General features: G+C 41.5%; 1 protein-coding gene across 2 annotated transcripts in view; it reads right to left on the bottom strand.

Annotated features, from left to right (window-relative positions):
* Window positions 1-6590: 6590 nt before the first annotated feature.
* SLC9A7 (solute carrier family 9 member A7) overlaps window positions 6591-27266 on the bottom strand; it is a 72257-nt gene continuing 51581 nt past the window's right edge. For both annotated transcript variants that reach the window (XM_040054695.1, XM_040054696.2), the window contains 4 exons: window positions 19997-20060; window positions 17321-17403; window positions 14104-14209; window positions 6591-8363 (listed from right to left, as the gene is read on the bottom strand). In XM_040054695.1, the coding sequence (XP_039910629.1) occupies window positions 8115-8363; window positions 14104-14209; window positions 17321-17403; window positions 19997-20060 (502 nt within the window). In that variant the 3' untranslated portion in view covers window positions 6591-8114. The remainder of the gene's footprint in view (window positions 8364-14103; window positions 14210-17320; window positions 17404-19996; window positions 20061-27266) is intronic.

Below are 27266 nucleotides of genomic sequence, written 5' to 3'. Positions count from 1 at the left end.
GTGCTTCTTAGAAATCACTTTGTCTTGGACTGTGGATTAGTTTAGCAGGAATAGTTTTTACTTGGTGAACTCACTCTTGGTTGGGAAAAATAATAGATACCTGGATTAACAAAATTCAGTTGCTTTGAGACTACTGAACTCAGTTGTGGCAGAGGTGCCCTGGTCTTGGAACAGAAGCAATGTTAGATTGACAAATATCCTTTATTAAGGATGTTTAAGAAAATACAGAATGGTTGAGGAAAGAAAGTCAATGGGCAGAATGTCTGTAAATCTTCACGTAGAATGAAACTCTGATTGTCTCTTTTCATTATTTCCACTCCTCCTTTGTTTGATCCAGTTAAAATATTCAGCTGATGTTAGCATTCTGGAAAATTACTGACTATATATGATAGGATAATGGCAGACAAAGCAGGCTGTCCTCTGGGATCTCTACCGAGGCTCCACCTCCCATCCTCTCAGAGGACCGGCAAAGCCACCTACACATCGCTGCTCTGGACAGCACCAGCAAGCAGCGCCTGCACTGGATTTATAGTGCAACAGATGGTTTGTGAGTTTGGCTTCAGCTCTCAGCATTGTCTTTTTAGTCACTCCTGCTGTCTTCTGAACACTAACCAGCATGATTCCAAGCTCTTCCTGACAGGCAAGCAGCTATTTTATAGGTCGTTGCACCTGTAGGCGCACATGCACTGGAGATGCTTTTCACTAAGTGCAACAACCCATTTTACAATCAAGCTTGGGTTCCAAAATTAACTGAATATCCCCCACATTTTTCACTTTCCAATGATTTCCTTCTCTAGATCCAGCCCTACAAATCTCTAGATGACAGTGCTAGTAATCTCTTTCCATTGTGAAAATTGATGAAAAGATAAGAAACAGAACAGAGAATAAATGGTCAGTTATTAATCCACATAGATTCATCTTCCTTCAGTGACTAGGACAGCATGAGCCAAGGCTTCTTGAGAAAGGACTTTCCAAATATCTTATGGAATGAAATATATCATCCAGACCTCCTTCGTCTGCGTGATCATTCACTCTTTCTAACAACAGATTTAAAAGAACAGATTTAGAAGATTTAGAACACCTCTCTATTCCAGTCATGTTGATGTAAATCTGTATTTTATTTCTCTTCATAATAATGATTTCTTTTTTTTGTACCTTGCAACCCTTCCTAAAAGACAAGGGTATCAAAGCAATTGGTGGGTGCTCCAAGGTGGAAACCATTAATTAGATTCTAAGGAAGGGAATTCCAGATCAGTTCCATACTGTGCGAAGAGAGCTGAATTGCTGGCTTTGCCTTGGGGAAGGACCTGACAGTATCAGCCTTTTTCACTTCCAAGATAAAATATAAAGTTCGTGTGTACCACAAATGTGTCAAGCCACAGTAAGTTTTGCATTACTATCAGCCAAATAAGAAGAGAAGACATATTTCTGACTTGACTACAACTGACAACTATGATTATTTGTTCTAATGCAGCCAAAGGTGTAACTCAGTGTGAAATAATGAACTCCATAAAAGCTACCGCCACCTGGTACCTGTTACTTCCCAGTGACTCCAAGGTCTACTTGAAGTAAGGAAGTAAAAAGAAATGGAAAGATGATGCTGAGCTAGAACAGTAAACACCATCTTCGTACCGAACCTGAAATTTGTTAACAGAGCGGGAGTTCTAAGCAGCACTAACATTTCTTCTCTTCAGAAATTCTTGATGCTTGAATGAGGTCTCAATCAAGACATTCAAAGCTGAAGTTACTGCAGTGTCTTGTCCACATGAATGAAAGTTTAGCCAAGCTTGTACACAAGCCAGCTAGTGGCAGAAAGCCCAGCAGGTGTTTATTCCCTATCCTCCACTGCTACTATTCTCACAACACGGAGAGCTTTCACAATATTTTGCTTTCTCTCTCCTCCCCACCCACTGTTGCATTCAAATGAAAATTCCTTGTCATTTAACCTCTTTAGAATACTGAGTGCTCAAAGCAGGACTCAGAGACCTGCACACCGTTGGTGTGCTGAAGACCATGAAACCAAGCCCTGGTACTGCAGAGAGTTGCTGTACTTTACGTCCTCACTGCTTCAAGTGCAAATATTGAAAGGACAGTTGTTCTGTAGCTCTCAACACAACAAAGAGGATATGTCAGGGATATAGTAATATATCCCAGGTCTACTAACCTCTGCTTGCAGCAATTACTTCAGCAATGTTAAGGACATTTGGTGCAGCAGCACCCAGTTTCTTGCACACAAGAAACCATGTTTATCTCTTGGAAGGATAGGGCTTAAGATATCTTACAGCCCTCTGTGACAGCAGTTGGACCACTCCCAGCCTGAACCTATCATACCATGCAGGCTTTAGGTGCCTCAGGGGAACTGAAGCAACAAAAGATTTGGGCAGACAATCTACCACAGCAGCCTCGGTCAGAACAGCATGATTATGCTTTGGATACTTAGTGCATTTTTATGTTTGAAATTACTCTAAGACACCTCGTGAAACCTTACTGATACGTTTATATCTTAAGTGACAAGAGGGTAAGAGCTACAAGAATGGCAAACTGGAAATTTAGGTTAAATGCTGCTTCTGATTTTGAACATTATGAACAGACCAAAACTAATTAACAGGCAACCTGTAGCAGCCAGCCTGTAACTGTAAAGGCAAGGCAGAGCAACCTGTCTCCCTTAAAGGAAGGACACAAATTTGGGACGTCCTTAGGTGGCTCACATTCTCCTTGTTCCACCAGAACTGGCTGTGGGTCATGTGATTTTACCTCTCTTTCTTTACTTCTGATATCCCAAACTCAAATCAGACAAACTTACCTCAAGTGACCCTGTGTGCTGGAAGTTGTTATTTCACAACTGCTATTACTAATCGGCTGATGTGATCCAGAAGAATGCCTTCTGGTGTTCTGCTTTCTGGTATTAATCTGTGTCAACATCAAGACATTCAAGCCAAGCAATTTAGGACTGAAATTCAAAATCAGGCAGTGGAGGAAAACCTCCCTGATTAAACTAAAGTCTGGAAACAAAAGTCATAAATATATTAAAACACGGAACTGCATGACCTACTTCTCCCTGCCTCAGTAATAACAACTTCTGAGATTTTACTAGTTAAAAAATAAATCCAATTCATTTCTCATAGCTTAAAGTTAAGTATTCTAACATTGCAGCAAAAACCTTTCAAGTTGGGCATTCACTTTCTCTGAGGGAATGCAAATCTGGAGGGTTGGTTCGTTTTGTTTTTTTTCAATTAGAAACAGGAAAGTGACCTTTAATTGCAGCGTTTCAAATTATTGCCATTTAATTAATCAAATTTGCATAAGTTAGCAGTGTAGCATCGCTTTGAAATTGTACTCAAGCATCAAAGTGAAATTGGACTATTCTGCCTCTCTCTCTCCTTTTTAAAAATCTATTATCTAATACATTTATATGTGACAATTTCAAGCTCCAAAATGTAAAAAAAACCTGCAGGAAATGGGGCTTCAGAAAATTAAATTAAAATTATTATGTTAATAAAAGCTAGAACTAACACAAATCTTTTCCATTTTCCTAGGACAAAGATTCCTGCTCCCTTGCATGCACCAATAGAAATCCTTTCTGGCCCTGTACTACTGCACAAGAACCTGAGGGGAGCACTGGCTTTAGCCATGGCAGCTTAGCAGGTGTTCAATAAGCCAGGGCTTCTCTCCCTCCCTGCAGATATCTTTCTCCACCAGCAAGTTCCCTGACAGAGACAGTGCAGGCAATTAATAAAGGCTTTTACTCCAGTATAAATTATAACGAGCTGTCACCCAGTTAACATTCAGTCCCTAGATAAATCTTGAAACCCCCTGGCATTCTGGATGTCAGCAAGTCCATGTGGGGCACTGCAAAATAGATTATTATCAAGAAAGTACCAGAGGAAGAATGAATAAAGCAGCCAAACCAGATAGATCATTTTATTACCTGAAATTCTGAACTGATTCTAATATTGAATTGCTTTGCTATAACTGTTTAATTTCCATAACAACAACTTCTATACATTGCAAGTATCAAATTACGATATGAAATGTCATTTGAGTCTGCAACCCAGATTCAAATATTAGGTAAGCGTTTGCATCCTGTTTGTATGTGTGCATATTTCATAAAGCAGCTCCATATTTATCACATTAATGTTACCATAGAACTGCTCTCAAGATGACTACGGGAATTGTAGAATCAAGAAAACAGTAATGATATAAGGTTACTTTAAAAAAAAAAGTTCAGAGTTACTTTCCTTGCTCTGGAGTAGAGGCAAGTCAGTACTGCCCTGTAAAACCCTTTGGTTTTGTGAACAGTTAGGATGGGGTGCTTTTATTACTTTTGCATTATCCCACTGCCCTTGTTTTAGATAAGGTATGCAGAAGCCAACATAACTTCTCAGCATTTAGGACCGCAAGATTAAGGATAGCAATTGTTTATGGTGCTGTTCCCACAGTCGAGCTGCCTGTTTAAACCATTTCCTGGCTTTGTAACTCACTGTTTCCTCCGCACTTTCCTCCTCTTTCACTTTGCAGGCTTATTTCTACTGGAAGTTATTTTTCAGAATGGCACTCCCGAAAATTCCAGACCAAGCAGTATCTGTGGTTTTTCACTGCATCATATCAAGCTCTCCCCTAAACCTTGGGAAGCAAGACCCTGCTTCTGCATTGAAAATAAGGTTTGCACGGGCTGCTTCTTACAAAGAGTGTTTTCCAGTATAGGAATATTTGAATTTGTTAATCTGCGTGATTTCTACTGATTAATGTGTTCAACCTACTCAGCAGCTTTGTCCTACTTTCTGCAAGTCTGATTATGACCAAGATTGTTCATAGCCAGTCCAGAATATTTACTGGCTGCTTTTCTCCTGGATGGTCTGTGTGTCCTAGTCATGGGTTGTCTTCCCTTTCTTCTAAAGTTTCAGTGGGTCATGAGTTCAGTAATTTTGGAGAGGAATACTCCCTGCTGATGCATCTGTAAGTTCTCTGGTTTCTCCCCCAAAAAGGTCCTCCCCCCAAATGTTAAAGAAAAGCATACAAAGTTTAGACTTGAGAGTATCCAAATTCCATTCCCACACTTGTGCAGAAGCAGACATCATGTCTGCCAAGGCTGAGGTCAAGCATGTTATTCCAGGGAGCTGCTTCAGAGTTAAAAGAAACACTGAACCTTTCTTTGAAAGGCATGTGAAGCATATTAGTTCTTAGGGTTTTACTGTACTGTCCAGAATAAGACTAAAAGACATTCTTCTGACCAATACTGTCTAAAGAAAGACTGCAATTGGAGTTAAATTGATGTTACACATGAAGGACCATGCCAATCTTGACGAAATCACAGATTCTGGCCTCCCAAGTAGCATGAGCAGCTCACAATAGCTGTTAAGGTTGCTAGAAATCCTACTGTGAGAGCTTTCCCTCCCCCCCAGGAGAAAAACATAGTAGCCATCAATTCATTAATAAGATACATCATTTTAACCTTAGCTATTTACTTGCTTCAAATCAGCTCTTTGGAAGTTCAGCCAAAAATGATTTTTTTCTCTCTCTCTCTTCCAGTTAAAATTCCTGCAGTCCTTTCCCCAAAGGCAATTCCTTCATTGTAAAAGTAAATAACTTTTTTTTTTTTTTTTTTAATCTTTTCATAGGCCAGAAAACATGCATCCTTGGAATAGGGATAGACTTGGTCCAGTACCAAGTATGTGATACTTCACCCTTGTTCAGGCTTATCAGAAAAGCCAGCTTACATTGCATAGTAGACACGTAACACAGTGTAAACACACTTGTCATAGTGTTCCTCCTTGCTGATAACTGGAGATAGAGGATCAGAGCTGCTCCTGGAGCCAGCATCAGCAACGCTTGGAACACCTCTCATGGAAAGCACCCTGAAAATTCCAGTGTTGGGTGCCTTGTCCAGTGCTCTTGGCAGTCACAGGATCTGTTCATGGCTCCTCAGCTTTAACTGGTAAACTGTCTGTGCTCCCAGAGAAGGAAGGGGAATTGGCTTTTTTTGCAAAACACAAGGAGTTGTTCTGCTCAGCGATCTTCATTGGAGTTTGTTACTCTGCACCACTTAAGAACAAAGCTCCCTCATCACAGTTACAGCTTCCTCATGAGGGGAAGAGGAGGGGCAGGCACTGATCTCCTCTCTGTGGTGACCAGTGACAGAACCCAGGGAATGGCCTGAAGCTGTGTCAGGGGAGTATCAGGCTGGATATTAGAAAAAGGCTGTTCACCCAGAGGGTGGCTGGGCACTGGAACATCTCCCCAGGGCAGTGGTCGCAGCACCAGCCTGACAGCATTCAAGAAGCATTTGGACAACATTCTCAGGCACACGGTGTGACTGTCAGGGACGTTATTATGCAGGGCCAGGAGTTGGACATTGATGATCCTTGTGTGTCCCTTCCAACTGGGAATATTCTGTGATAATATATTAGTCTTACAATTCTTCCACAAAAAGACTCCTGGTTTCTTAGTCTCTTTTCCTAATAATGTGAGACAGTCATTACAGGTCAATACCCTTTATAAATTTACCTTGTAGGGACAGACAGGGAGGTAGATCATTCATTAGAGAAAACATTTAAAAGAAAGCAGACTAGACAACACAACTGCAAAGTTTCTCTGCAACAGGAAGTTCACGTACTGAGGTTAGCCCAGTAAGTTTAATAGTTAAGGAAAAACAGAGTGGGTATTTACTCACACAATTTTATGAGAGGAACAACTGAAATGGCAGCAAGAAAAACACACTTTTTGGACAAACTGATATTACATCACATTAGTGGGCCACAAACTCTTTAAAAAAATAAATCTTTTGAGACACGAGAATGAAATTACATTTTAGCATGCTTTAAATAGCTGAAAGGCTCTTCAAAGCATACATTTTCAGCTATTGGTAAAGACAATTATTATCTCCTCATCTGGAAATTAAAAAGCATTTAGCAATAAGTTAAAGCTAGCCTACATGTAAGTGGGCTAAATACTAGTCAGAGATTTTTCCCTTTTCACATTTAAGATGATATACTACAGTTCATCACTTCTGTAGCTTATATGCTGTTGTGCAATGCCCCACTGAGTTTCACATCTACTCTGCGAAAGAGAACAAGAGTAAACAGCTTTCTTTTAGGATAGTCACAAATGGTACAAACAGTAGTATTTGTTTGTCCGTTTAATTAGATGTTTGCTGTTTATCACACACAAGAACTGTAAGCAGTGTCCATGGATTCTTCTGAGCAATATGAAACCTCCTGGTTCCATGCAAATTGAATACTGCCTCTCTGTCTTTTTTCTCTCCTCCTCCTATCTGCTGTTTTCCCCAGCCCAAGTTTCCAACTGTCTTCATATGAAAGAAAGTTTTACTTTGTGACTGCTACCTGAGAGAGCCCGGGTCCAGGCTCTTGTCGGCTTCAGGTACATCTTAGACCACAGGAATCTGGATCTGTTTCTTTTGAGGCACTAGATGTTAGGCTAAGAGTAATAGTCAAGTTGCCCAAAGCCAAAGGGACAGGTAGCTCTCACTGCTTTCCTATTTAAACAGCTGGCCAGCGAAGAAATCTTATTTTCCCTTTTTTTTTTTTCTTCCCTGAAATAGATTAAGTACATTTTGCAGTAACAGATTCCCCAGTCTTTCATTCACACATCTGTAACCCTAATGTTTACTGTCCCATTTCACTCGAGTTTCCTCAGCCTCGTGAGAGAAGTTAACAATGGATCTCTCCACATTCAGATACACACACAATAGTTCTTTGTCTCTTAATAATTATCAAGTTTATAGCTGTCCTTTCCCATTCTCAAGCTAAGCCAAGACAAGCTCAGTTCTATGACAACATTTTCATGTATTTCTCTTCAGAGAGAGAGCTGCTGCAGCTGAACAAGACAATTGCAGCATGCTAGTTAGTTATACTTGGATTTGATAAGCAGTTGGAAAGAGGAGAATAACCAGTTTTCTCATCTGTCTATTTTCAGACATATAGAAAACCCCACTGTCAGCATCTTGAGTAAAAAATAGGTGACATCTTCAGACCTTAGTAAAACCACTTATGCGTGTTAACTTGTTTAAATAAACACCCCCACCTCAAGTGACACAGTGGCCTGCAGTCTTCCTTGATCCATTCACAGAGCAAGAGTTATTTTTACTGAGTCAGTAATCATGCATTGTATTCCAGAGGAAATACTAGCCGGGTACCCCTGCTTGTAACTTCATGATCTGCTGCTCCCAAATCACGTTCCAGTGCTTCCTCTGAACTACTTTTTGTTCTCCTGTTGTCAAGGTTAGTGGTAGCTGTGTGGGGGCCAGAAGAACCATTTGCAGTTATTGTTGTATCACCATATGTCACGGTAAGGTCACCATCATTCAGAATAAAATCAGAATCCTCTTCTCGAAGCTGTTCCTGATTCTGAAAAAAAGAAAAATCTTTACACAGTGAACAGCACCTTTCTTTGCCCAGAACACAACTGAAGAGTTTACCTGCATGTCAATACAGAAGAGATAAGGTTCCACCTTAAGAAATGTTAAAAATAACTTTGAACCCAGTGTTTGCAAATCAGCTTACTGTTCCCTGTATAACTACTGCTACTGGGGAGAGATGAGAGGGAGCTGAAGCCGAGAACTAGGTTACAGGACGGGTAACTGGGGATTTAGTAGCGCTGGAAATACACCAGAAGTACAAGACATGAGTGCTCCATATTGGGTTTTGCATGACAATTTAGAAGGCAGTACAGGAGTACAGTTGAGCCACTCCAGATACAAAGTTGCATATGTTGCTAATTATTCAAATTCATTAGTAACCTTTGCATGCAAGTCGATAAGAACTCAGAAAGCCCAAAATCTCTATATTCAAGGATTCCTCAACATGTTTTTGTTATACATCAAGAACTAACAATATTCTTTCAAACTATCTCCTTACTTTTACCTGTTACTAAATAAAGAATTACTTAACCTAGTTCTTCAGAATGCTCCTGAGCCATAAAGGATGGGTACTACAAAGTGCTTGCTTCATAGTTTTGTAGCCAGTTCTGATGTGTTTTCTTCTCAAAATCATTTAAGAAAGTGGTTCACAAAACCCTGTGAATTTATTTTAGCAGAGATGGAATGAAATATATAGTCAGAGTATAGAAATTGCTAAAGTGTAATAAATCCCTTAATTTCTCTATCACAGCATAATACAATAACAAGCAACTGTATCGTGTTCCACTCCTGTTTAACATGGTAAAAGGCAAAATAACTGAACTGGTCAAAAATGGGCTTTCTTCCTATTTGAAGAAAATTCTAATCTGTACTATAAGCTTGCTTTCTTGCAACTGAAAGCAATTACTTCCCCACATGAATGGCTCTGTACTGCTTAGCAGGAGCTGAGATGCGTATTGCCGTTCCCTCGGCAGGCTGGACACGGATCAGGCTGCGCTCCCAAAATACATTATTTTCTTCCACTGCGGCAGAGGAAGGGGGGCACAGGCCATGTGAGATGGGATGTCTGTGATCAACGTGAACAGAAAGCACTGCCTCTACTGCAGAACCGGAGTTCAGGGCACTGCAGATTGAAAAAGCTGATTAACCTGTCCATGATGAAAAATGCAGCTCCTGGCTAAATAAAACTTCCTGGGAAAGCTTCCTGTCATTATGTCAGAAAGATAGTCAGACAAAATAAAGCAGCAGAAGCTTCTAGATGATACAGAATATATAACTAACGAGGACTAGAAGAGGTGTCAGGAGTTTGCCAAAATCCACAAAAGAAATGGTGCAGTTCACTGTTGGGTGGAGGACAAGCCCTGCTTTGAAGGAATGCTAATTATCAGAACCTTCATGGCATCCAAATTTATCATTACTTTTTTTTGACAGGGTTTTAACAGTGCTCTGATAGAGAGCACTGTTCTCAAAGAGCAAAAACAGGTTAGGACTCTTGCTTTTTTTGATTGCGAAGGAAACACTGAACTACTGGCACCATCTTAAATAGGAAAAAAAAAGGTAGAAATTAAAGGGTTCAGCTATAATCAGCAGAAACAGCCTTTGCAATCTTTTTGTTAAAAAAAAAAAAGCTGAGGTACAAGACCAAAATGATTAAAAGGGTCACAAAATAATCAGTTTAAGAAAATGTGCTCTCTGGATATAGATTGTTTTGAAGAAGAGGCATTCAAATAAGGATGAAAATCAGAAAAATGAGCAAGAAGCAGGCAGCACATGACTGTTGACTGATTATGTTTTAAAAAGTCGAAGAAGCTGCAAAGGTGTATCACACACATTCCCCTTCATGGTGTTTGCCCTTGGAGAGGCACCAAGGAGGGGAAGGCAGAGCTAACAGAGCACCAGGAGTTATTGCTGTACCAGGGCCACGTGTGAAGTGGCTGCAGCAAGTTCCCAAAGCACCTCCTGTCTCCACAATGCTATTGAACAGTGAACCCCTCAGGTAAGAAACTGGTAAGAGCACATTACACCTGAGCTCCCCAAAAGAGGAGCTCTTGGAAGCATGACACTGAAAGAGAGGGTCACAGGCTTTATATTGTATGGCAAGTCCTGACTGTCCTGGTTTGTCCCAGGCTACGCTTATGTGTACCTAAACATGATCAGTTCCACAGAAAACACTGAGCTTTCTCTCAAAGCAGTGAACAAACATTGCCTCCTACAAGCCAAGGTCCACTTATTTGTTTCCATTCTGAATAGTACTGCAAGCAGCATAGATCCTATTTCATGTATTTCCCCAGAGAACACCCACGAAAAATCTGATGTATTTTACAGATTTACTATGTTTGCAAACAAAGAGGATTGGTGAATAAACCTATCGTGCTTCATGCAGCATGAACAATTCTTTCAAGAAGGACAGGAAATTTGTATCCAAATAGATCCACAGAGACTTGAAATACTCCCAAGAATAACCCTAAACAGGCCTCTGCAATCCCCTAAGGTTCTGTAGGAAAAGCTTCAATTGACTCAGAAAACACAGGTCTGAACGACACTAAATAAACTGACACACTAGAATGGCTAAAGACCTGAATCCCAAACTCTGCAAAAGCCTGAATTCTGCTTTGATGTGCTGACCATAACCTTGAGGGACCTCCCTGCAGACTCCTCTTTGTGGTAAAAGCTGTTCCTGCTCCTAAGAATGCATGCTGGAGATGCCCTTTTATTATAAAAATGAGTTCCTGCTTACAAAGGCAGTCTTTATTGCCTCCTCAAACAATGTTAAAAAAAAAAAAAAAAAAAAAAAAAAAAAAAGCACAAGCCAAGTAAGATGCATGTGCAAAGTGCTGGCAGTTGTCACAAATGCTGGTGCTAAACACAGCACAGGCACCACAGATAACAAAACTTGCATCAGAGGTTACTTATCTTGTGGCTCCAAAATGAAAGCATAAGTACCATGCATACAAAATATATTCCAAATTTAACCTGATGCTCTGTTTAGTTTCTCTTTCTCAGCTGAATTTAAATTCATCAAGGAAACAAAGTAATTTTTGCTATGAAGCTAGAGCCACTGAGGAGGGGGAAGGGGAAAGCCTGGCTGAACAGTTTTCTTATCCATTTTGAGAGTTACCTTCTCCAAAGATTGCAAATCAAGTTTCTTCACTGGGCTTGCATATTTATAAATTACTTCAATTCCTCCTAATTTCATACTGAGTTGTCATACTGTGTATGTGCAAGAAATACACTTTTTTTAAAGTGTGAAAGAGCCCCAAAATAAACAACAAAAAAGTATCCCAAGGTGTGCTTCTTTCAGTTAGAATAAATGACTGATAGAACAGAAATTTACTAAAAGTTTCAAAGGACGTTTCAAAAGGAAAAGTAAAATAACTGACCAACATCAGTTTGGGATAAGCTGGAAAGCCCTGCCAGTGCAGGTCATGCACTGAAGATAACACCAGAAGAGAAAAATAGTGATTAAAATTACAATTTTCAAAATTTGACTGCTAACTGCAGCAACTTCTCGAGCTTTAAATTCCAACTTGTCTCTCTGGGTTGGAAGCAGCCTAGTGGCACAGCCTTAAAGCAGTGGGTGAATGTCAGCAAGGAACAGTAACATCATCTCTGGAAAAAATCCACTGCACGTCACCCCTGTGGGCTGACTCAGAGCCCTACACATACTCCATGCAAATTGAGGCCTAGAGGACACGATCTTATGCTGAGGAATAAGTTGTGAGTGGGCTGCATTGTAGGATTATTTAACTTTCAGACTTTCAAACTCTCCTTTGGCATTTAATTAAAAAGACCTACTCCCACTTGTGGAGTGAATTCTAAGTAAGGTTGTGATAAAGTCAGAGAAAAAAAAAAAAAAAAGAAAGAAAAGAAAGAAAAAAAAAAAACCTGAAACAACAAAAGCAAAAAAAACCAATCTATAAATATACAGTCAGCATAGCCACATACTTACTGCTTTCTTCTCTATATAGCCATCATAACTCAGCCATGCACCTGGACTGAGATCCAGGATTTGACACTTGTTTGGGAAACATATTTTACAGCTATGTTATACTTTATTAAGTATTTACAGACTTTTTTCCTTGTTTTACTGAAAATCTTTAGTCTTTAATTCTCACAGGTGTACCATTTAATTGTCCTGGAAATACCTCACAAAAGCACTATTCTGAGCAGTTTCTTTCCCCACAAAGACATGACTGTTCTGTTGCTTCACCTGCATCTAATAGAAAGGCAAAAAGATTCCACAGCTTTTTAACCAGTAATGATATGTCATAGCCAAGTGTTGTAGCAAAGTCAGCCATGTAAAGAAACAAAAAGAGACACACAGCAACTGCAGGGTTCAGAAACCTTGAAAAGAAGCTAGAAATAAAACTTCAAAATTATATTCTTTCCTAAGACAAATGCAGCACTACAATGAGATAGGAACAGGAAAGAGAATAAAATAGGAAAGTTCCACATTTTACACCTTAACAAAGTATACAGCCTTACAAGCATTTTTAATGAAGTTAATGTCCTGTATCTATGAGCCAATCCATTAAATAGTAAGTTTCCACATCTGGTAGTAGCCAACAATGATGAGTAATGAGGGAAAAAAAAAAGAGCCAACTATAAGAGAAAATGAGAGCCAAAGCTTGCATGTTCATTTTGGCTAGATCCTCAGTAACTGGACAATTAATCTCATAAGATCATACATAGAGAGACATATAGGTAATGCACAAGTGGGCTAATTGGTCTGATGGATGCCTTCCAATCTAGGCACGTTTTAAGAGCTCCAGTGCCATTGCAAAGATGGGAACTAGGCCAATTTCTTGCATTACTATAGTTCCAAAAGGACAACAGGTATCTCAAAGTTCTTTGAAATTTTTCTATCAGGTGCAATTAAGATGGTAATGATACCCAGAAAGAAATGGAGTGAAAGATTTCAAAACTGTAATTAGAATTCCTAACCCTCTAGGAAAGGATTAATAGGCAATTGGTCCAAGGCTACTTGAGCATAGAGATATTAATATCCCAGAGAACCTGCAAATTTGAGATGTCCCACATAGTACTATGGGTTTATTTACAAGCAGCTCATGAAAAGATGTAGATTCCAGAAGCACTGTACAGATAAGAATTACAAGTATCAGGATCTTGCAAGAATAATAAAATAGAGCATTAATTATTGCAAGACAAGGCTGTTAAGACAGTGTAGTGACCTGCTACACTGAGATAAGTAACTGATTAATGGTTTCTGAAATCTAATCTCAAATTTCACAGTGGAAACAATGAAGGGAAGCGCTACTAGTTGGTTTTTTTCCAGCTGGGTAAGTGTGTCAATGCCATCTCTAAGGAAATCTCAAAGTTTTGCAGTAACAGGCAAAGAATCTTGTCCAAAAGTCTTGAGAAGGGACTGAATATTTTGAAGTGAGTCACTGGACTGGGTTATTGACTAGGCATGCAATTTCCCCATATCCTTAAATGTTATTTGTCTAATGTAGTATTTGAACAGTAAGATAATTCCTGATCTCAAACAACAGAAGCTTTTGCCTCAGGGGCGGGTATCTTAAATCTTTTCTGTCTAAGAAAACCGAAGACCAGCTGAAACCAGGACATTACCTAAAAAGAAAAAACAGCAATTTGCTGAAGTTTAATGGATTAAAACAAACAAACCAACCAACCAACCAAAAAAAACCTCAAAAACAAACAAACAAAAAAAACCCCACCCCCAAGAGGTATTGAATTGTTCTACTTACATCATAAACCTGGGGACTTGTCAGACAGCGGGCTACGAGGCCACACCAGCTGGGCAGCGTTGTGGTCAACGGAGGGCCACTGTGAGTGAGAATTGGCTTTAAATAACTTAAGTAGTTAAGGAAAACACCAGTGCTCAAAAACCACTACTGAAAATAAAGAGACAATTGTACATAAATGTGGTTCTGCCTTTGAACTGTGATATGCAATAATTGTACATAAAACACCCTCCCAACATTTTCCCCTTGATTGTTTCAAGGGCAGTTTCTTCACTCACTAATCTTCTGCAAGGACCACTAGCTAACTGTCTTCTTACAAGTTTCAAACAGTTGCAGTGTTTCCAGCTTCTGTGCTCTCAAGTAAAAAGGAGAAAGCAAAGGTACTTTAGTGTTGAAAGGTCCAAGTGTATTTCTTGCCCTGAAGATGTGAGCATGGTGTCAAGGTTGCAAACTATAGGTAGCAAGGTGACATTCCTGTGTGGTTCAATATAGGGAAATAGAGAAAATCTGTTCATTCAATGTCCTCAAAGCAATATAGCCACTTGATCTGCTGATTACTGAGCCACAGAGGTGCAGACAGAGATATTACCCTGGCAGTGCTCACAGGCATTTCTGAAGTGCACATAAGTTTACCACATAGAGCCTCAGAAAGGTAAAGGGAAAACTGTATGCAAGAACCATGTTCCACAGTGTTGAAGGAAAGCAGTGATGACACTGAGGGTACGTGGGAAAGGAAAGTGTCTTTGCCCCTTTTTTACAGGTCGGTGCCCCGGTAAATCCACACTTTTCACATGAGTACTCCACACTGATGATATGCCTGAAAAAATACCCCAGAGTCACAATACGTGTCTCTGTTAAAGAGCAGAATGTTGATCTTGACTAGCACATGAATCAATCAATTTCATTTTAAATACAAATATATTAGTTGCAGGCATTCTAGTTACTTTCTTAGGCCTCTAAGCACAGAGAGAATCAAGTCCATTTGTAAATATAAGTTTCCCTCCCAAGCCATTAAGATGCTCCAGGCAAAGAGGGGTTAAAAGGGGGCTGTTTTAGCAGAGCGCTAGCCCTTCCCTTTAGCAGAGCCTGGCATGAGCAGAGTTATGTTTCCTCCTTTCCTCCTTCACTGAAAGTGTGGTTACACCCATTCCTGGAAAGAAACAAGCTCTTTTCCCTTGCACCAACGCAGGCTCCACACTGCCCTGTGCCAGACAGGCAGCAACTCAGCCCTGAAAAAGCAAGCCCAGTTAAAGACATCTGCTACTTCATCAAAGTTGCAGTTTTCTCCACGTTTAACAGTTGTGGGTGAACCCACACTGAGAACAGCCCACAACATTAAGTGAATTCCACATTCCACAGGAATGAAGTTCCCACTTGTCCATGCATACAGAGCTCTGCAGACCATAGTGAGCTTTGGAGAACACTTTTCTGTCACTTACTTGCATCTTTTTCAAGTTAAGCTCTCTTAACTCTCAGCAAAAAAAAAACCATTTAGCCATGTGGCAGGTGGCAATTCTAAATATCATCCCATCCGTACAATTTAAGCCCACCCAGCCAATGCTTATCTGAATATCTTCTTCCAGCAGGAGGAGCAGATTTTACCTCTACACACAGTAAGACAGTTCTGCCTCTCAATGTCAGTGTCCTTGGCACAAACTTCACAGAAACTTTTCCTAAATATTGCTAGTCACCACTAGGGAAAAAAAAGGAATGCAGTGTCAGGATCCTTTAAGTTTCTGTGAAACAGGTAATTAGGCAGTAATTTTCTCTAGGCACTCCCCCCGGCCTGTGCTGCAGCGGCTAGGGAGGGACTGTTCTCTGCAAGCATCAGCTGAGGGAAGTCAGCATTGCCAACTACTCCTTTCATCGGGCACATCCCTTTTGTAAAGGTGGGGGGAAGAGGACAGCTCTGCTTCCTTCTTAAAATGACAAAAAAGAAGCAGTCAGCCACAGCCAGATCCTTTCTTGCTTTTAACACAAAAGCCTCTCCTTTTTTTCAAATAATAAAAATTAACCTTGAGGCACTTTGAAGCCAGTCACTAGAATTCTAAGAGTTAACTTGGAATTATGAACATTTATGAATATTTAAAATAGCACATACACTCCCTTCTGTGCTTTGGGTCAGTACTACTGCATCTGAAAGTATTGGTCACAGATTATATCCCAAAGATGCTATTAGGATCCAAACATTTTCAACATGTTAGCTGGGTTTACCTGGGTGTGAAAGCCTCATGCACAAGGCCTGGAATAAAACTATCATGCTCCAATCAGCTGGGCAATCTTTCATCAATCAAAGGCCAAGACCCCAGTGAAAAGACTCACATGCAAGCTGCAAGAACATTAGGGCCCTGTCACTGGTCACTGTGCATATTTAGCTGCTCCAGAAATTACTAGGAGCTCAGTATTGAAATTTCTTTGGGTTTCTAGGTGCAAGTGACTTGCCATGGCCACAAGATTATCTTCGTAATTTTCTGTTAAGTGACTGTAAGCTGTTGAGGAGGCGCAGCTGTGACATACTTAATGTGTCATAATTAATGACATACTGATTAAGTTAAGTAGATTAGAAAAAACCACAAACCCACAGGCATGAAATACAGGACAGCTACACAAAATTTGCTCTTAAGAATCTTAAGGTTATCTAAATAGTATAATAATAGCTTCAGAAAAGTTGTACAGTACTATATATACTCAGAGACACTCTGCTTTAACACCCACAGCACCTCCTGGATATACGTAAAGGGATAAGCTGGATCTCGTGTAGATTTTTAATTGCAGAACTTCCTCTTTAGAAATCAGCCACAGATTTTGGGACATCACGAAAGCAGATGGCTCTGCAGAGCAATGAGTCGAGGCTTAGACATGTACAATGAACTGGAAACCTAGTTTGTGCTACGAGCATCACTGAAAATAAGAACAGATTAATAGAACAAATCAGAGGACTAACAAATAGTTAATTATCTGTCCTATTGTTTAGGAAGGTACTTCATCTCTGTCTGGTTTCTGTCCTCCAGCAAGTGTCACACACCCTGCTTTAGGAAAAGGAAGGGTCTGACTGCTGAGCCAGTGAGTTCAAGCTTCAGTTCTGTGCCTTGAGCCTGTCAAAATACTTGAGAGAGTCAAACTTGAAAGATCAAGTGCTTAAGGCTACATATGGGTACATGGAAAGGGAGAAAGTGAACATTTCATGCCTTGAAACTAAGCTGTGTTTTCAAAAGGATACTTATGATCAAAGCTATACCACAGCCTGAAGAGCCAAGCACTTTCCTGCTTCGTCCTGTTCCTTCGCGCAGAATCTTGGCCATCCTAAAAGCAAGATAAAAACATGTTCAATTACTTCAGGCAGAAAAACGCAGAACTATACACTCCAATAATTCATAATATAATGTCCTGTAAAAAAAAAAAAAAAAAAAAAAAGCCAAATTACTCCAACACTGTACTCTAAATGCAGAAGAAAGCTGTTTAGAGACTTGCTTGTAGTGAGTTTACTTTCCCTAGAAAGACCAGAAATGACTGCAGAGAACCAGGCTGCCCTCAGTGCACTCAAGCTACCTTAACGACTCCTCTACCACCAAGCTCCCTGGAGCCTAAAACCTTATCTCACTGCTAGTATAGTAACAGATATAGAAACAACTTCTAAACTGACAAATAAGCCTAAATGATATTCCAAGACTGATTCCTATTCATCACTTGGTTAGCTTCCTTAAGCCTGGGTCTAGATCTAACTATAGATGTTTGTGGGTTTTTTGATGTTTTTTTCTTAAGCATGTTGGTTCCTTGGAAGAACAAAGGTAATTACCATATCTGATAAATTCTCAGAAACCTGATGAAATATATCTCATTTAAAAGAAATGTGCTTAACAGAGAATTCATGTAAAGATCACAACTGAGGGAGGTCATGTAAATCTCAGAAATGCTGGATCAACCTTGAAAGGGCTAATGTGTTAAATATAATCTCTTAACTAGCTGTGTTGCCAATAATCACACCATCTGGTCTGCAGCTGCATTTATTTTTACGTTTTTGTTACTGTTCAGGGTTTGAGTGTTTTGCTTTGTGTTTTTGTTTTGTTGTTTGTTGTTCAGATGAGGGGGGTGTTTATGGCCAGAGGCCAGAGTTAAACACAGGAAAACAAATGAATGCCTTGTATGAATCATCTTCCAAACTACTGGGAAAGTACAAGAGAGGATTACACTGTGTGCTTCTGACCTACAAAAAATCCACGGTCCACCAAGAGTTAAACCTAATACATTTTCACTCCCTCCCCATCCCAAATGATATATTTTCTTTAACTGTGACATATTGTTAATCTTGGCTTAGTGAAAGAAAGATGAATCCAAAGGGAACTGACTAATGGACTACATTAGCAATGCAATGCACAGCTAAAGAGGGAAACAAATGGGTAAGTTCTTTATGTTTACATGGGAAAAAGCAAACATGATATTTCCACAGCAGACACTGAATGAGAACAGAATACCCATGCTCTGTTTCCCGTTAAAGCAATTCCTCAATTACTGACAAGCTCAGTCTGAACTGGCCAAGCCATCTTTCCACAATAACCACTTCCTAACCTTGGTTATATGCTATAATTGTGGCCTTCACTGTAAAAGGTGTTTTGAGGCCTGGACTTCTGGTTGCTTCCAGATAGTTTTGAAGCAAAGTTCACCCTTACTGGTAACCAGCTCCACCATTTCAACATCTATTTTGTATGCTGGACACAGGCCTTTACAAAAAACACAGAGATGCCAAGTGCAGTTTCTTAAAGTGATGCTTCCTGAGCAAATACCTCTTACCTGTGCAACATGTAACAGGAAAAAAAAAATGAAGGATTGGAGGAAAAAAAAAAACCAAACCCACACAACAACAACAACAACACCACAACAACCCCAAGGTTTTCATAGAAACCACTATGAAAAAAAGCCAATCCCAAATACATTCATCTATCTCTGACCAGCCTGAACACCAGCATCATCAAACAACAATTGTTCCCTAAGCATCCCCTAGATCCAAAGTTACCTGTCATTCAACTTCCTCAAGTATGTTCCTACATAAGCAACCAGCTGTACTGCTGAACAGTGTCAAGCAGAACTCTGGAAGAGTTCAAACTAAGGTCTGGACAGAGGAAACTCTCATTTAAGCCCAAGGAATTTTTGAGTTGTTTTGGTTTTTTCCAGACCTTTCACTCCTCCTGTGAATCAACTCAAGTTTATAGAAGAGCCAAACTGAAAATTCTGTTATGAACAACATCCTTACAATGACCTTGTTTGCCAATAGCCTATTTCAGGGAAAAATGTCAATCCTTGGGTTGTTATGGATGCATGGAAAGCTTCACTAAAGATTCACAACAACAGTTTGCTGAATACAAACAGCAATTTGCCTGTGCTCCTTCTGCTTCAGCTAGGTGATAGGTAGTCCAGGCAGGATCCAGCAGGCATGTGGTTTGATATACAAGAGTCAAGATCTGATTAGTAAATTTAATCTTGGGTTCTAAGCAAGTCCAAGGGCTGAAATTTGGTATCCGTTAATGAAGAGCAGCCAAAAGTATAACCTCTGAACTGAGAAGAGTTATTAATGCAGCAGCATGCTAAGAGCAAGCATGTTGGGTAAGGGTCAGGGAGGTGGGGGAAGAGCAAAGTACATTGTTACATAGAGTATATTAGTAGATTTGGGAAGGTTTGTGATGCCTTACATATACACAAAAATGTGACCATGACAGCATTACACCCAAAAATCACAGAATGTTTTTCAGTGGGCATTACTTGAATATTACAAAGCAAAATCCCCTACTGACTTGCCATCTAGGAGAGAAAGGTTTTATCCACGCACACAATTTCTGCAGTTTTCTATTTTCTTAGTTATAAAATAAGACCAGCCTAATAGAGAAGTTATGTAATTACTTACTCCTTGTAAGACTTGAAAGCTGTCATTAGTAGGTGGAGGATCCTGATCTGGGTCAACCCCAACCCTACAGAAACATTAGGAAAACAAAGCAATTGGTGTTATTGAGGGTTGCAAATGCTGTAAGTTTGGTAGAATGCATTTTAAAAGCCCTTTAAGCACCCAGCAAAGCTGCATCAGAGGGGTTATAAGAATAGATTGAGGAAGAGCTGTCCATTACTCCCCTGCAGTTACATAGCTATGAACAAGATACTTTTTCACTCAATTAACTGCTTTAACTCTATGTTGGCATCAACTGTAACTGCTTACCTTTGTTGGCTATTTTTTTAGAACACTGGAAAATACTGGTTTTGTGTTAAAATGTGGATGGCATCCTCTTCAGTGGAGAGTATCCCTCATGTCCAGCACGAAGAAAACACAAACTAAGGATAAAGCCCAGCCGAAACATTTCCTGCGGCAAATAACTGCCAGGTAAATCTGATAATGGCTGAAATACACGATTTTTAAGAGACACACACATTCCATGTTTTAATGCACCATGGGAAGCACAAAAAATATTTGATAAAGGGACACAACATTCATTTGCTGCAAGTTTCATTCACCTAACACAACATAGCCACAGTGGACTAATAAGTGGCCTGTAGTGCAGCCTCCCATCTGAGTGAGGCAGGGTTTCTGTAACGAGATGGTGGGTGTTGACAGAACAAAATGTTAAGAAGAAACTGTCTACTCACTTTTGCATAGTTAGAAAGCATCTGTCATGGGCTGACACAGGTTTTTAGTTATGGAGGAATGTCGAGTGTTTTTTCCCCTGTCAGGCCCTTGGAATTGCTTTAGAAAGCACAGGGACCTATCAGGAGGCTGGTTTGGGATATTGGCATCTGTTTTGACCACTGAGGATGTCAATTGCGACTTTGGGCAGTACCCATATAAAAACCCTGATTCTCTGCAGGTCAGTCTCTTGCTTTCGGGTCAGTCACAGGTGACATCGTGGGCAGCAGAGGAGGGCCCGGCTCAGGCCCCGCTGCCCTTGGGGGTCGGGCTGGGCCCGGCCAGGGCTCCGGGAGCCGCTGCCTGCACAGGGAACGGCCCGGGCCGGCTGAGCCCCTTTCCCCCGGCTGAGCCCCCTTTCCCTCAACTGAGCCCCTTTCCTCAGCTGAGCCCCCTTTCCCCCAGCTGAGCCCCTTTCCTCAGCTGAGCCCCCTTTCCCCCAGCTGAGCCCCTTTCCTCAGCTGAGCCCCCTTTCCCCCAGCTGATCCCCAGCTGAGCCCCCTTTCCCTCAACTGAGCCCCCTTTCCCCCAACTGAGCCCCTTTCCCTCAATTGAGCCCCCTTTCCCCCGGCTGAGCCCCTTTCCCCCAACTGAGCCCCCTTTCTCCCAGGTGATCCCCCTTTCCCCAGCTGATCCCCCTTTCTCCCAGCTGATCCCCCTTTTCCCAGCTGATCCCCCTTTCCCCCAGCTGATCCCCTTTCCCCAGCTGATCCCCCTTTCCCCCAGCTGATCCCCCTTTCCCCGGCTGATCCCCTTTCCCCAGCTGATCCCCCTTTCTCCCAGCTGATCCCCCTTTCCCCAGCTGATCCCCTTTCCCCAGCTGATCCCCTTTCCCCAGCTGATCCCCCTTTCCCCCAGCTGATCCCCCTTTCCCCGGCTGATCCCCCTTTCCCCAGCTGATCCCCCTTTCCCCCAGCTGATCCCCTTTCCCCATCTGAGCCCCCTTTCCCCTGGGCTGATCCCCTTTCCCCAGCTGATCCCCCTTTCCCCTGGGCTGATCCCCCTTTCTCCAGCTGATCCCCCTTTCCCCAGCTGATCCCCCTTTCCCCATCTGAGCCCCCTTTCCCCAGCTGATCCCCCTTTCCCCCAGCTGATCCCCCTTTCCCCAGCTGATCCCCTTTCCCCAGCTGATTGCTCTTTCCCCAGCTGATCCCCCTTTCCCCAACTGAGCCCCCTTTTCCCATCTGAGCCCCCTTTCCCCCAGCTGATCCCCCTTTCTCCCAGCTGATCCCCTTTCTCCCAGCTGATCCCCTTTCCCCAGCTGATCCCCCTTTCCCCAGCTGATCCCCTTTCTCCCAGCTGATCCCCTTTCCCCAGCTGAACCCCCTTTCCCCAGCTGATCCCCTTTCCCCAGCTGAACCCCCTTTCCCCAGCTGATCCCCCTTTCCCCAGCTGATCCCCCTTTCCCCCAGCTGATCCCCCTTTCCCCAGCTGATCCCCCTTTCTCCCAGCTGATCCCCCTTTCCCCCAGCTGATCCCCCTTTCCCCAGCTGATCCCCCTTTCTCCCAGCTGATCCCCCTTTCCCCAGCTGATCCCCCTTTCCCCAGCTGATCCCCTTTCCCCAGCTGAGCCCCCTTTCCCCAGCTGAGCCCCCTTTCCCCAGCTGATCCCCTTTCTCCCAGCTGATCCCCCTTTCCCCAGCTGATCCCCCTTTCCCCCAGCTGAACCCCCTTTCCCCAGCTGATCCCCCTTTCCCCCATCTGATCCACTTTCCCCATCTGATCCCCTTTCCCCAGCTGATCCCCCTTTCCCCAGCTGATCCCCCTTTCCCCCATCTGATCCACTTTCCCCATCTGATCCCCTTTCCCCAGCTGATCCCCCTTTCCCCAGCTGATCCCCTTTCCCCAGCTGATCCCCCTTTCCCCAGCTGATCCCCTTTCCCCGGCTGTCGGTGAGGGAGAGGGGCGGCTGCAGCTCGGCAGCGCTGGCCATGTGCCCGGGGAGCCAAGCCATGGCTCGGCTTAATCACCGCTGGCAGCAGAGAAAGAAAACCTGCAGCTTCGTAACAACTCTGAGCTGAGCCGCCCTGGATGAGATGCGGGGTGGAAAGCAGGACATCCACCGGCCTCCCGACAGCGGGGCTTTGCATCTCTGCAGCCCGGGGCAGGGAGCACACGGCGCTGCAGGCCTGGGCAGATTTAACCCTTTCCTAGCAACATGAAGCTTCCAAGGCCTAACCCTTCCCTGAGAGAGAAGAAAGAGAATGGACATAGAAAAAAAAAAACCTGCATGAAATCAGTGGATCAAGAGTGAAAGAACTGATAATATTATTGGACAATGGGATTGAGGAAGTGGACATTTTTAACTGGCCTTCTCTGGGGTAAACTATGGAGAAATGGACTGTTCCTTGTAACATCTTCATGTTGTTTGGGGGAATTCTAGTTCTAATCAAAATTGGGGACTGATATGCTTGAGATCTAAGAGAACCTCTCAAAGTCCTCACTCCTGGGTTAAAAAGAGGTCTCAGCCTTTGAGACCTTTTAGAGAGAGAGTGATTTAAAGCCCTTGGCTCCTGGGGCAAAAGGAGGTCTTTATTTCTTTTGAGATCGAGACAATTTTAGAGATAGAAGAAGAGAATCCTTGTTTTGTACTAGAAGAAGCGTTCTTAAACAGTACCCCAGATACACTGAGAGGCCCATGAGTCGCCAGGGGAAAGGCTGCTAATGGGTGGAACAGCACAATCTGCAAAAATTCCGGGCGGTTGCAGATTTGCGACATTGGGATCCACAAGACTGTTTTTGACTTGTGGCGAGTGTCTCCGTGGTACTCTAGAGGGACTCCTCTCCCAAAGTGATATTAGATTATATTTAAATAGTGAAACTGACTGAAAATCAGAGGTTGTATCTCTCTATGTTGTTTAGTAAGAAGGTTAACACTTTGCAGGGGGAAGAAAGAGTGTTTTGGAGTTTCATTCAGTTTTGGTTTAGTTTTTTCCCAACTTTCTTTTTTCTATCCTTTTAGTGTGTGTTAAACAAATAGTTTTATTATCTTTAAGCTTGAGCCTGCTTTGCTTTTTCTCCTAATCTTTCTCCCACAAAAAGAGAATAAACCCTAAAACCACCACACTATATTTGGCAACCAAATTTTAGCAAACATGAAACCACTACAGCATCTTATTACTGAGCCATCCATGCACACAGGGCTCCTAGCCAAGATTGGCATTTAATCCTTGTAATTATGTTCGGGTTTTTCTGGTCTGGACTTGTCTATTTTATACTCTATTCATATCCTGATCTCTGTCATCTCTTGTAGAACTTAAACCTCCAACCTCAAAAGTTAGATAAGATGCTCAGTCTCAAATGTGTTTCAGTTCCACCATGTTGCATAATAAGTGGGGGAAAACACATGCAACAGCCATTGCAGACAATAAAATTTTGTTAACATCATCACTTCTACTCTCTTAGAAGGGACTGAGCTGGTGTGGTGCAATTTCCTTGTTACTTAGACTATTTGGCAGCTATTTATAGCCATGATGTTTATGCAACAGCCCTAAGAATCACCAGAAACCAAGAGAACCTTGCTGGTCAGACCATATCATTGGTGTGTCCCAGGGGCACAATGCTTGGATCAAATAAAAAGAGAACACTTTCAAATAGCTTCTGGAGCAGCATTTGTTTATAGATCAATAGAAGAAGAAAAGTTTTAAGTTATCCTTGTGGACTCACAGCCAGCTCAAGGCCTCACATGAATTAATGTAGTTCAGGGAAAATCCAGAAGGCTGTTCTGCAGCAGCCTCATATACAACTAGTGCTGACCCCGTCCTTTGCTTGGACTTTTTCGTTTTTCTGAGCCTCTTGTTCTTTCCTCATGACTTCCTTTTTCCACATATAGAGTCGCCTTGAACTGCAGGCACATTCAGCCTGGAAATTCCCAGGCACTGACCAGCCTCAGAACTGAAAATCTTCACCAGTTTAAGGGAACACTGGATAGACAGATTGAGTATTGGATTGTAACACATGCTAAAATAAAACACCACACCCAAGAGCTCTGAGAGCTTACAAGGGCTGAGATGTTACTGCTTTGGTTATCACTGCATAAGAACAGGTTTTGGCAGGGAAACTGGTTATCTGCTGTAGAAAGCTGGCAAGCAGCCTCAGGAAACCGACTCAGTACAGTAATGTATGTATACACATAAGAGTATGCATTCCTTTGTAAGTACACGTGAAAATAAAAATATTTGTGGCTTTCCAAACTGCACATGGGGGAAGGTTCAATGTGTTATGCGCAGCAAACAGGCTCACGTTGGCTGTGTAGCTGAGTGTGAATGGGAAGTTCAAGAATCTCATTCCAAAAGATGAACATAGCTTGCATTCCCCAAATAGTTTTTACTCCCTGGGCTACCTATTCACTTCACAGTACATAAGGAAACCAAACAATTCAGTGTCTCAGCTTTTACTTGGCTTAGAGGGTTGTGCATTTGTTTTGAGGATTTTAACTGTCCTTAGGCAGGGGAATGGGGCTTAATGGAAGCCCAGAAGCAGGATAACCACACTGTTCAGTGTAAAGTCATAGTATATCACAGACCAGGAATTTGGGTTCACTGTTGTGCTGAAGAGGCAAAGAAAACTTTCCTATACTAGAATGGTTCAAATTTTAGGAAAAAAAAAAAAATCATACTACAGATGTTTCTTTCGATATTGAAATAGTATATCCACGCAGAGTTGTCCATTTAATTTTTTTCAGTTATTCTTCAAATGAATTTGTATTTTGAATGTTTATATTTAATTCTTTTCCATAAATCATGTTAAAAAAAAAAATCTCTCTCGATGTCTGTTCCTCAGTTCAGAGATTAACACCAAATACATTTCCATTTTGAATTCTCACAACCACTTTCAGTATCTTTCAAACAATATGCTGCCATCCTCTACTCTAGCATCTATTGTATAAGAAACTTTACTTTTTGGTAGCAAGCCTGCCTGTTTAAGTGTCAAGGTCAAATACCCTGATCTCATGACAAGCATAACTTTTTCTTGGCCCAGCCTCAAGAATTCTAAGGAAGTGTCACCTTTATCACCTGAAACAAAGCAAAACCAAAAACCAGTCAAGTCTGTCCCAGCCTCCTTTACAGTGAAAAGAAGCACAGAAAACACTTTGTTCCTTCATCCTTGCTTAACTCCTTCAGTAATTAAAAGTATGAATAAAGCTGATGCATGTGTGTCTTCAACATTGATTTTCTTCTTATACTGAAGAGAAAAAAAATCCATTTCATATGCTTAATATATTTTAAAAGCTTCCTGTAATTTAAATGTGCTGCAAAGGTCAGTATCAGCTCTTATTTATTGAACCTGTTTTATAAATTAAGCTGTTACTGGATGGATTTACACAGATCCCCTCCCAGAGGTCAGGGGCACAGAGAGGGCAGCCTTGCTATAGGCTGGGCTGTTTTGCTCAAACCCCATAGCAGAAAGACAGGGTGAAAACAGAGTTTTATTGCAGAGACACCTCTGTGATGGGGACTGAGGGGCACAGCAGATGTGGCACAGCCAAGGCCAGGGTAGTGCAGATGCCAGCATGCATCTTTCTTTTCCCCTCTACACTTTCTGAGAGCCCTTTGCAGCAGTTGTGTGGGGATTCCCCAAGGCTGTACACGTAAGTGACTCTTAAAAAGAAGAGTTCAGATAAAAAATATGAGCAGTCTTTTACAGTAACAATGCATATATGTTTCAGAATTTGTGAAAAATCCATTTATTTTCCCCACTGGAATCCTTTTGGTGTCTGATAGACACCTTATTCCTTCAGTACAGACAATTACTAGCATGTAAAATTTAGACACTTTTATTTCAGCTTTGGGAAGGTCATGCAGGCAAGAGTATGTACTACAGTATAAAAATTAATCCCATTTAAGTGTATTTCTTCACTCCTCCTAATGAAAACTATTTTTAAGATGAGAAAGGCTTTTCATGCTTTAAGATCTCTGTAATAGCAAAGGGACTAATCTTGAGCTCCTAATGCCCAACACCAAAATACAGCAGTTCTGGCCTTAACAGACTCCTGGACTTCTTGGTCTTTACCCTACAGCTACATCTCCAGCATCACATGTTGGAGACGAGCTACTCAGATTTGATCTCTCAAAACATGAAGCTTATGTATAATTCAGTAATTTAAACAGTGTGGGAGAAAGTGGCTCACACACAAAACTGAACTAAGTGGATGGAAATGAATGGTAAAAAGGCATATAGAACTACATCAAATTTTCTAATACATTATTTTAAAATGGGTGGAATAATTTCTTCTGATACTTCAGAAACTTTTCCAGGACCCTACAACACATGGATGACAAGTTACTAAAATACTGGGCATTATTAGATTTAGCATGTGAAATTACTATGGCAACAGCCAAGAATGACTGGAAGAGATAATAGTTCTCAGATGGTCTGCACAAACTAACATATTGCATCTCTGGCAAATCTAGTAGTTTGGTGGAAACCTTCAAGTGTGACAAGGTACATGAAAACTTTTCATTGCTCCATCCCAAAGAGTTTTCTTTACATAAATATTCTG

Source organism: Hirundo rustica, chromosome 2, assembly GCF_015227805.2.
Source record: "Hirundo rustica isolate bHirRus1 chromosome 2, bHirRus1.pri.v3, whole genome shotgun sequence".
NCBI lineage: Eukaryota > Metazoa > Chordata > Aves > Passeriformes > Hirundinidae > Hirundo > Hirundo rustica.
Note: the sequence above shows the minus strand (reverse complement) of the source record. Positions and strands in the feature narration are given on the sequence as shown.